Source organism: Heterodontus francisci, chromosome 27, assembly GCF_036365525.1.
Source record: "Heterodontus francisci isolate sHetFra1 chromosome 27, sHetFra1.hap1, whole genome shotgun sequence".
Classification (NCBI taxonomy): Eukaryota; Metazoa; Chordata; class Chondrichthyes; order Heterodontiformes; family Heterodontidae; genus Heterodontus; species Heterodontus francisci.
Window position 1 is genome coordinate 66,484,599 of NC_090397.1, and position 12,086 is coordinate 66,496,684.

General features: G+C 39.3%; 1 protein-coding gene across 7 annotated transcripts in view; it reads left to right on the top strand.

Annotated features, from left to right (window-relative positions):
* The window catches only part of sfmbt2 (Scm like with four mbt domains 2), a 225,592-nt gene that overhangs the window by 86,142 nt on the left and 127,364 nt on the right, over positions 1-12,086 (top strand). For all 7 annotated transcript variants that reach the window (XM_068059522.1, XM_068059517.1, XM_068059520.1 and 4 more), the window contains 2 exons: positions 4,161-4,249; positions 4,586-4,832. In XM_068059522.1, coding sequence (XP_067915623.1) covers positions 4,161-4,249; positions 4,586-4,832 — 336 coding nt within the window. The remainder of the gene's footprint in view (positions 1-4,160; positions 4,250-4,585; positions 4,833-12,086) is intronic.

Below are 12,086 nucleotides of genomic sequence, written 5' to 3' on the forward strand. Positions count from 1 at the left end.
AGTTGGATTCCAGTTAACAGGCTTATGATAAAAATATGTGCCGTAATGAAGATTATTTGATATGTTGACAGTTGACTTTCCTTATAAGATTTGTAACTTAATATTGGGATATAGTCATTTAAGATATTGTAAATCAGACAATTTAAAATAGTAACATTGAAGTTCGAGTCCATGCATTTCCAATTTCCACAAGCTTCTGGCCTTCACTACATCCTTAGGGAAGTACCAAGAATTTGCTAGGTGCTTTCCCCAACAGAAATGAAACCAGTAGTTGTCATCTAGAAATACTCTCTGAAAAATTGCATGTCCAATAAGGGAGCATTAGCAAAGGTATGGTAATATGTCACTTGCCTCTTTTTTCTGCTAAAGAATGGTCCATAGGGTTTGAGAAGAGGAATAAATGAAAAGGTTTAACCATTACTGCTGGCAGCTCCAGGGAATTTCAGGATTCTTGGGCCAGTCAGATTGTTGTAAATTTTAAGCCCATACCCTAGAATATGTTTTCTGAGTCTGTCAGCAGTAACGACTTACAAAATTTAGGCTTCTGTGATGCTAAAACAAACCTAGCTTCATCATTTTACTTCTAAATGCTTCAAATTAATATACCTTGTTCTAACCTTTCTGTAACTATTCTTAAATAAATCTTAAAGGTTAAATTCTGACAGAGCCATTCTGCAGATGGAACTGAGATGGAACAAGAGTTTGCCATCAGGAATTGGCACTGACCTGGTCAGCTAATTTACATTGACCCATGCATACATCCATGCTGTGTAGATACAGCTTGCAATGCCTCAGATACACAGGAATGAGGTTGGGAAATAGCTCAGGGCTAAGAGTCGGTTGGGCCCCAAGTTGGCAATGAAGAGGGAGCCTGCAGGTTTGATGGATAGGACTTGGAGGAAATATAGAGACCTGGTGCAATACTGGACAATACTGAAGGACGCGGACAACCAAGGTGATGATGATGATAGCTAGATTGAAGAAACAAGTGGTCAATTTCAGGGAGCGGGACCTGCAAGTCCTTGTAATGGAGAAGTGGATCAGGATATTGGGTCTGTTTGGGGTGAGGGCTAGAGAGCTGTCCAGAATGCAGTATGAACTTTGTGGAGACTGGCTACCTCCTTGAACCCCAGGACTTAATACAGGAAGAAGTTTAATAACCTCACAGAGATGCCAAGCTAAGCTAGCTGCTCCCCTTCGTGACCCTCCTTGCAATCTTAAATGTTTAGTATCTTGATTCATTACCCTCACAGTGCCAGAGGACTTAGTGCGATCTGACAGAGAGCAGTGGATGCTCTGTAGATGCCAACTCTACAGCTTCTACCCCTGCAGGTTCAGATTTCTGGGCTCCTGATCAAAAAAGAGTGCTAGTTGAATTGAAAATCCAGCTTGCTAGTATTTAAGAGGTTGCTCAGTGCTTTGGAATTTTTTTTTTGCTGCAATATGAGACTCATGAGGGGCTGAATTTTCCCAGCCAATTGGAGTTGGGCTGGGATGTGGGAGGGTCGGCAGTATGGTCGCGGAAGGAGAGCCTGATGTCTTCCCACCACCATGGCATATTGCCAGTGGCAGGGAGCTAAGTGGCTCAGCCTAGTCCACTGGGTGGCCAATTAAGCCACTTAAATGGTTGATTAGTGGCCAGTTCCTGCCCTGCAGTCATTTTGCCAGCTTTGGGGGAGCCCGTCACCATGTGGGGAGACTGCCAGGTAAACCCTGGCGGCGTCCCAGCAGGTTTCTGTGGGAGGCCCTCCTTTACGGGCACTCCATGTCAGCAATGGTTGCCCCCGCAGTAACGTTGTCGCTGTTGCACTGTGACCACCCCCCCCAACCCCACCACCCTGCCAATCGCTGGGACCTACCTGCCTGGTCCCAGATATCCCACAAAAACCCACCTTCTCTTCAAGGGTGTCCCACAATTGAGGCACCTCTCCCTAGTGATGCAGCCTCAGCAGTGGCCACCACTAGTGTTGGTGCTGCCTAGGCTGCTGGCCCTCTGGGCTCTTATTGGGCTGGCAACTCTTGGGGGTGGGCTGCTTTCCTCAATTGGATGGCGGCCCAGGTGGTGGCCTGTTAATTGGCTGCCGCCGGCAAAATGCCGCCCATAGGATCCCAACACCCGCCAAAGCGGGATTGGTTTCTGCTTTCGGCCCCGACAGCAGGACTTCACCATGCATGGAAAAACTCAGCCCTAGATATTTGATAAGATCTCATTTTGCTGGTGGCTGCTTCTCTGGACTACTAGCAAGCTTTCTCATCACCTGCATGCTAGCAAATAAGGACAGGCAGGAATACAAATTCCATTTGCAGCTGTATTGTACATTTATAAAAAAAAGTGCTTGGATAGAAATTCTTTTAGAAAAAGAACAAACTCAATTATTAAGAGAATAATTTGTTTATAATTTTCTCCTGTTGTCTGGAGGAGGAATATGGGTGAACAAGGAGTTAATCTTGAGTAATTGATTTCTGTCAGTAATAACTTTCACTTATTTGTATTCCTGTCTTAGCTTCTATTAATCTAGTAGTACAGTGCTAACCATGGCTATGCAAATGGTTGCAGAAAACCTGCAAATTATTCCTGCAACCAAGAAAAAGACCGTCATAAAGTAGTAGATGAGAATCACCTGTATATTACAGCCTTATTTTCCTTATAGGTTCAAGTGTGCCGTATCAACAAACCAATTTAACAAACATGCTTAGATAAAGAGAGAATCTGCATTTATATAGGTCTGCACATGTGTGAACATCTATTCATTCCGTTAAAAGAAAGCCTTATATTTAAATCGTGTTTTTCACAATGACCAGACGTCTCAAAGTGCTTTACAGCCAATGAAGTACTTTTGAAGTGTAGTCACCGTTGTACTGTAGGAATGTTCTACATTTCTCTGATAGATCACTTATCCAGTTTACAGATGAACAGCGACCACTGGCCCTTTTAAATATTTCATATTATCATGCGATAAATCATATTATCCTCCCTTCCAAACAGCTACCTATCATGAATTATTTTTCTCCTACTGATGACATTCAGTTGCATTTTGTCCCCACTCTATTGTGTAAGCAGCTCGTCAATCAGAAATGTATCTTTTTCCTAGCTGTTGGGGCCAAATGTATGTTCTTTAAATTATTTTTTAATATATTCTATAAATTTTCTCCATCACTTTATGTCCAAGTTCAGTACTGAGGTGAAGAGCAAAATGAACAAAGACATTTTTATTTTGTTTCCATGTAGCCATATTAAAATTGGTTACATTGTGCAATAATTTAATAGAAAACCTAAACCAGCATGTTGGCAAAAGGCGATGAGATACCATTAGTACTTTATTTGATGCCTCTTTCCTGATCACAATAGATTCCTTTTTTTCGCTCTAATCTTGCTATTACTTTATTCCACCTTCTCAAATGCTAAATATGATTTGACAGAGTTAACTTAAGTAGTTAGCATTCTACCTGACTTCAGTAGAAGATATAGTGCTCATTGGCTGTTTAACTTTGATAGGCAGTCATTGTACTATGTTCTTAAGGAAATTAATGGCTGTGTTTGGGAATGGGGCAGTGTTCTGACAAATTGAAAATAATTTCATTTTTATTTATGAGCAGCTAACAAAATTTTATTTTAAGATGACAGTTTACGAATATATACATTGTTATGTAGATTAAAGATCTATTCCAGATAGCCTGAAGTTCTAATGCTTTATATAGTGATTTGTCAAGGTCCAACATTTATGTTTGTGATTAATGACTGATTTATTGGTATTTGGCCAAAGTACTAGGGTTGTTTGCTACATGGACAAAACCCATCTCTTTAGAGTTCCAAGTCATTAATATCCATAATAGAATATATGGAGCAGCTTATTATTACTTAACCATGAATTGATTGTGTCATCATTGTGACAGAGGGCATTTTGTAATCTACTGTGTAATTACTGTGCTTGAGTTTGTGTGATTAATCGTATTCAAATGAATTATACTATTTTCATCAGTTAACCAAAATGCTGTGAAACCTGGAAATTAATTCCAGTTACTTGAAGCAATTTAATAGTTACCACATGCTTAATAAATGTCCACAGTAAACTAACCGGCAACAATGTCTAAAAGGGTCAGTCTAAGTGGGGAAAGAATCTGTGATTGGTTCACTAGAATTTTCTTTTCCTGTTTTGCAGCAATTAGTGAGAAACATGGAGATTGGACAGAATTTCTAATTCGGGATTTAACCGGTTCACGAACAGCTCCTGCAAACCTTCTGGAAGGGGTAAGCATCTAAAAACCTAAAAATAAAATAGACCTAAAGAGTATGTATATATTTTAGAATGTTGCATAGTTGTATTTAGGCTAATCATGCTGCCGGAAAAAAAAAATCACATACACTTAATTTTCCACATTCTCTGCTTACTGCTAGAGTAATTACATGATGCTAAAATAGGAAGCAATCAATGTGCAGAGTACAGTGTGAATACAATGTAAAATGAGACAGCATTGTATGTAAGTGCATGCAAAGTTTAGCATTTTCTTTTTAACCCGAGAACAATTTAAAATGATGCTAACTTCATTTTTTTGTGTTTTATGTTTTCTCTTCCATTTCACACAGCCATTAAGAGGGAAGAACACTGTGGACCTCATTACCCCCAAATCTCTAATTGAACTTCAGGATTCTAAAAACCCTTTTCAATACTGGATAGTCCGCGTGGTTGAGAATGTTGGTGGAAGATTGTGCTTACGCTATGAAGGATTAAATGATATTGACAAACATGACCAGTGGTTGTTTTATCTGGACTGTAGACTCCGACCAGTGGGATGGTGCCAGGAAAACAGCTGCAAGCTAGACCCACCTACAGGTATTTATTCCAAGTCTGGGGCAGGGTGAAGGAGCTCTTGTATAGAAGGTAATCATTCAGTGAAGTCTGCTGCTGGATGATATATGTAATGTGTGTATCACAGCACTAACTCCTGTGTATATATGCCTCAAAGTGGGTAAGTGGATGTGCACAATATTTTAAAATTGGCCTTTAAGAACAGAATTTGTTGGTGGTGGAAAGGATTATTTGTCTGGGCATGCAAGTGGGTTCAGTAGCCATATAAATGATGTACCTCTCCTGTTTAAAAATGCTTTTCCTACAAATTGAATGCTGTTTTGTTGTGTTCTGTGTGTCAGTCTTATAAACTGGTGCATTGTTCTAAACATTTGGGATCATGGATATTGCAATAACTAGAGGCACAAAATTATTTGATGTAAATGGAAATACAATTGTACTTAATTGAAATCTGATTTGCAGTTAATGGATTTGATTAACCATTCTCTTTAGATTCTATTAACAATTTGAGATTGTATTAAACTAAAGGTAGATGTTGCAAATTGCCAAGCACATAAGTCATTCAAATCAAAAATTATACTGCAAAGTAGCAATTTTTCAAAGGACATTTGTATACACTAATCAATCAGAACCCTGCATATTGATTCTACTAATGTATTGTGCTATATAAATCCCATGGAAATTGTAATAGCTGTGAAATTTCTGCCCCTTTTCTGATCATTCAAAGAAAACAGTACCAAAAATCGTGATATATTTTTTAAGGAAAGTGCATGAATGGATTAGTAACAGAATGGTTGTTCCACATTGCCTGGACTCCAATCCTGGTTGAGAACATGGGTAGGCACTAACACGACTCCTGAGTTTGGTGACATTCCTCATTTGTCAGTTACGTAGTAAGAAGGGTATATACAGGTGCTTTAGTATCTAACATAAAATTGTGTCTAGTATCAAAGGGAGTTGGAGCAAGGGTCCTTGTAGCATTTTCCTTTTAAAGGGAAAATCTGATTTGTACACTTTTTATGTCTGCTAGTTAGTCTTCTGTGGCATTGTATAGGGTACATGGGAGAATATAGTCACACTTACCTGTGTCTGTTGTCTTCATGCAGCTATTTATCTGCCTCTTTTCTTCTATCTGCTTTTCACCCCTCATTCTTTTTGCTTCTTTTTTTTGTCGTTTTCTTTCCTTTTGGGTTGTGGTGCAGCAGGACGACGAGCCCAACTGAAGGCTTTGCTTCATGGGTGGGGGATTTGGAAAATGTGGCCATTAGCAGCTTCGTTCCCATCCCCTCTTCCAATTGCTCATGCTTCGTAGACCACTTCATTTTTCTACTCCCTTTTCCCTATCCGACCCTCCCTTCACTCCATTACTACCTCTACCACCTCCTCCCCTTTGAAATATCTGCTCAACCCCTGTACCCTGCTCTCTCCCTTGTCCACTATCACTCTCTCTTGGCATTTCTTCACGGATGAAGATTTTAGGAAGGTTGCAGGCACGCTGGTGGCTAGTCAGGCCTATCAATGACCGGCAGATTCTCCCACAGTGGGTGCAAGTGAAGGTGTGGTTGCTGCTGGGGCAATTGGATCTATCCTTCTCCTCCTTTTCTCTTTCATGCTGGTTCTTGGCTCAGTCTCAAAGGTGTCTGTAGCACTCCCGATGTAGCATCTCCAGGCATCACGATCTATGGCCTGCGCTTCCCACTGGCGATGGTCGATGTGACACACAGAGAAGGACTTCTTCAGGGAGTCCTTGAACTGTTTGCATGGGGCCCCTCTGTTCCTTTTACCAGTGGTCAGCTCTCCATACAACACGATCTTGGGCAGGTGACTGTCATTGCAGGGAATCAAGGGATATGGGGAGCGGGCAGGAAAGTGGAATTGAAACCCAAGATTGGCCATGATTGTATTGAATGGCGGAAGAAACTTGCGTTTATCTAACACTTTACCATATCTTCATACATGCCAAAATGCTTGAAAAGTTCAATAAATATTTTTGAAAATACATTTGCAGTTATGTAAAGAACTGAAGCAGCCAGTTCTTTATACAGCAAAGTTCTGCAGAACAAACCCGATGAATACGTGATAAATTTGTTTATGGTGGTGTTGGTTGAGAGGGGGTTTTGGCCAGAGCATCGTTGAACTCAGCTGTTCTTGAAAAATATTTGGGGATCTCTTGCATCCACATGAACAAGCAAATGGGAGCTTTATTTAATATCTCATCCGATAGAAAGCATTTCTGACAATGCAGCATTCCCTCAGTCAACCTTGATTATGTGGTTCAACCCTCGAATGTGCCTTGCACTCACAGTAGTCTAACTCAGAGGCAAGAGCGTAACTGACAGTTGAGATGGAGCTTCATTCTCACCTACCATGCTGGCTTAGTTGGTATCACTCTTGTCACTGAGTCAGAAGGTTGTGAGTTCAAGTTCCACTTCAGGACTTGAGCACAAAAATCAAGGCTGACACCTCCTGTCGGAGATGCCATCTTTCGGATGAGGTGTTAAACCGAGGTCCCATCTCAGGTGATCGTTAAAGATCACCTAGCACTATTTCAAAGAAACGCAGGGAGTTATCCCTAGCCAATATTTATCCATCAAGCAACATCACAAAAAACAGGTCATTGTCACATTGCTGTTTGAGGGAGTTTGCTGTGCACAAGCTGGATGCTGAGTTTCCTACATTACAACAGTGACTACATTTCAAAAGTACTTCATTGGGCTGTAAAGTGCTTTGGGACATCCTGAGGTTGTGAAAGACCCTATATAAATGCAAGTCTTTCTTTCTATCTTTTCACTATAATACAGTGTCATAATATTTCCACTTCCAGTAATTCACCCTGAAACTGGTAAATTTTATCTTTAAATATAACTGGCCTCCATTTGTTTAAATATATAGTGAAATTTGAGCAAAGAAAACCAAAATTTGAAAAGATTAGTAATATATTTAAATTATGGCTTAAGCATATGTTTACACATTTTGGGTTCTACAACACTTAAAGTGTAATGAATTTGAACTGTTACTGTAATTGAGCATTTTGATAGTGCTCAACATGCAGCTTCAAATATACAAACATAATTTGCATTTGTAGCATTATTGAGACAGAATCAAAATCTTTATTATTCACCTGCAATGCAATTGAATGCACGATGATTTGCAAGTGAAATTTTTGTATTTGCTTTCTCCATTCTGTCTGTCAATCAATGGAACAATATTAATTCCCATCTTTCCCCCTCCCTGTTCAATGGGGCAAAATATCAAAATTAATTGCAACCAAGAAATAACAGGTTGCAGAGTTTCCATTAGCATTTGTTTAATGGCATCTCTCTGTTTTGTTCTGCGAACCATTCATTTTATTAGAAAGATTGGAGTTCCTTGTAGCAAAAAAATTGATGTTAACTTATATATTTAAGTTTTTCAGAAACAAAACCACATTAAAAGAGGCAACTACCATCAGGAAAATCAACTAAATTATACAGAATTACTAGCTGTAAATTCCTTAGTCATAATATCTTCTTTAGAACTCTAAGCCATTTAATTAATCTGCTTATTTTTGATTAATTAATTTGTGAGATCTCAAGTTTTAGTTTATAATTATTGCTTTGCATGGTATTCCAGTTCTGCTAGACAGTTCTGCCTTGCCAGCAAGCATTTTTGTGCCTGCTAGGCTATAATTGATTTCAAAATCGAATACATGCTTCATGTTAAAATAATTATGATTTTAGCACAGTTTGAAGTTCAAAATCATCTTTTATCTCAATCATTAAACTTACTGCTCATTTGAAAATTGCTCTTTCTAAAAAAAATCAGTTGATTTCTTAATAACTGAGATAACTGAAGAACGTTAAAATGAACTGTCCTGGTATTCCTTTGTGTTGGGATCAACTATGAATGCTGAGGAATAATAGTTTATTGTGGTAGCAAATTGATTAGCCCTAAAACAAGAGAATTTGTTTACAATTTTGAATGTCTTAAGTCTGAGGTGGAAAGCATCTGCATTGGAAGGAACTTAGATTATTTAATTTAAGGAAGCTGATTTATGTAAATGCTTGTTTTAAATCTTGACTCGCCTCCGTTTGTTTGCCTTGAACTTCCAATTTAGAATGGAATGAAATGTAAAAAAAGGCTGATAATGTTTTTATTTGTTGCATATAAGCTAATAATTCACATAGGGTGCATCAATTTTGGAGTTGATTGAGGAAACCAATGTTACATGCCAGCACGTAAATTCTTTTTTTTTATGTGTTGTTTTCCAGCAAGTCAGATATAACCTGAATATTTGTTTGAGAGGAATCTTCAGACAGTTGTTTATCATTAGTACTAATTTATTTAAATTCTTGCATCTGCAAGTTTCCTGTTTACAAATTTTCCTGTTTTCTTTTCCTTTATAAATTCCTATGTTCACATTTATAATAAAAGTTGCTTCTTTAAATTTGTCACTCTCTAATTGCAATCTCCCACCAGTGAGGGTACTATAGCATCACTTTTTCATGGTCTCAGCTCCTTGCTTCAACTGCAGATTGCAGCATTGTGAGCTATTTAACCAAAACTAATATAAAATAAAAGTGTATAAAAATAAGAACAGCATGTATGATTTTGAAATGAGGAGTGGATACATACATTTTATATTGTATATCTATCATCATAAAGAATCTTAACTTTTATATGCCTCGGCCTGCTTATTCACTGGCTTCTAACCCTTCTTCACATGAAGGCTAGATTAAACCTGGACGGCCTGTGTGCAGTGCCATGGAAGATAAACTAGTATTGACAAGTCCCCGGGTCCTGATGGACTTTATCATAGGTCCTAAAAGAAGTGGCTAGTAAGATAGTTGATGCGTTGGTTTTAATTTTCCAAAATTCTCTAGATTCAGGAAAGGTTCTATTAGATTGGAAAAGAGCGAATTTAACTCCTTTATTCAAAAAGGGAGGGAGACAGAAAGCAGGAAACTACAGGCCAGTTAGCTTAACATCTGTCTTAGGGAAAATGTTAGAAGCTATTATTAAAGACGTTATCAGAGGACATTTAGAAAAATTCAAGGTAATCAGGCAGAGTCAACATGGTTTTGTGAAAAGGAAATCATGTTTAACCAATTTATTGGCGTTCTTTGCAGACGTAACATGAGGAACTGGTGGATGTACTTTACTTAGATTTCCAGAAGACATTTGATAAGGTGCCACATCAAAGGTTATTGCAGAAAATAAAAGCACATAGTGTAGGGGGCAACATATTGGCATGGATAGAAGATTGGCTAGCTAACAGGAAACAGAGAGTAGGCATAAATGGGTCATTTTCTAGTTGGCAAGATGTTCAAGTAATGTGCCACAGGGATCAGTGCTGGGGCCTCAACTTTTTACAATTTATGTAAATGACTTGGATGAAGGGACCAAAAATACGGTTGCTAAATTTTTTGATGACATAAAGATAGATAGGAAAGTAAGTTATGAAGAGGAGATAAAGAGGGTACAAAGCGATATAGATAGGTTAAGTGAGTGAGGAAAGATCTGGCAAATCGAGTATAATGTGGGAAAGTGTGAAATTGTCCATTTTGGTAGGAAGAATAAAAAAGAAGCATATTATCTGAATGGTGAGAGATTGCAGAGCTCTGAAATACAGGGGGATCAAAGTGTCCTAGTGCATGAAACACAAAAGGTTAGTATGCAGGTTCAGCAAGTAATTAGGAAAGCTAATAGAATGTTGTCATTTATTGCAAGGGGAATTGAATACAAAAGAAGTTAGATTATGCTTCAGTTATACAGGGCATTGGTGAGACCACATGTGGAGTACAGTGTACAGTATTGGTTTCCTTATTTAAGGAAGGATGTAAATGCGTTGGAAGCAGTTCAGAGAAGGTTTACTAGACTTATGGATGGTAGGACCCTAGGGAGTACAGAGGGTCAGAGGGACCTTGGGGTGCTTGTCCATAGATCACTGAAGGCAGCAGCACAGGTAGATAAGGTGGTAAGGAAGGTATATGGGATACTTGCCGTTATTAGCCGAGGCATAGAATATAAGAGCAGGGAGGTTATGATGGAGCTGTATAAAACTCTGGTTAGACCACAGCTGGAGTACTGTGTACAGTTCTGGTCACCACACTATAGGAAGGATGTGATTGCAGTGGAGAGGGTGCAGAGGAGATTCACCAGGATGTTGCCTGGGCTAGAGCATTTCAGTTATGAAGAGAGACTGGATAGGCGAGGGTTGTTTTCCTTGGAGCGGAGAAGGCTGAGGGGGGACCTGATTGAGGTATACAAAATTATGAGGGGCATTGATAGGATAGATAGGAAGAAACTTTTTCCCTTAGCAGAGAGGTCAATAACTAGGGGGCATAGATTTAAGGTAAGGGGCAGGAGGTTTAGAGGAGAGTTGAGGAAGATGTTTTTCACCCAGAGGATGGTTGGAATCTGGAACACACTGCCTGAAGGGGTGGTAGAGGCAGGAACACTCACGACATTCAAGAAGTATTTAGATGAGCACTTGAAACGCCATAACATACAAGGCTATGGGCCAAGTGCGGGGAAATAGGATTAGTTAGGGCGGGTGCTGGATGGCCGGCACAGACACGATGGGCCGAAGTGCCTGTTTCTGTGCTGTAAAACTCTATGACTCTATGACTAATATTTGGAATGGGCGGGTTGTCTTATGAGGAAAGGTTGGACAGGCTAGGCTTGTATCCACTGGAGTTTAGGAAAGTAAGAGGCGACTTGATTGAAACATATAAGATCCTGTGGATTCTTGACATGGTGGATGTGGAAAGGATATTTTCCCTTGTGGGAGAATCTAGAACTAGGAGCCACTATTTAAAAATAAGGGGTCGCCCATTTTAGACAGAGATAAGGAGAATTTATTTTCTCTCAGGGTTGTGAGTCTTTGGAACTCTCTTCCTCAAAAGGCAGTGGAAGCAGAGCCTTTAAATATTTTTAACGCAGAGGTAGATAGATTCTTCATAAGCAAGAGTGTGAAAGTTTATTAGGGGTAGCTGGGAATGTGGAGTCGAGGTTACAATCAGATCAGACTTGATCTTATTGAATGGTGGAGCAGGCTCGAGGGGCCGAGTGTTCTACCCCTGCTCCTAATTCGTATGTTCGTATGTACAAAGAAAAGGAGTACTGCAGATATAGCTGTTAGGTAAGATTTATTTTTTTCTGTTTATTACGATATATCAACTATTTTTGATAGTGATTGTAAATGATGAACAAATTGAAAGGGAGTGTCAGTGGAAGCTTCAGGGAGATCTGTGGTCTTGAAGGGAGCGCACTAGAGGACTGATGATACTGTACAGT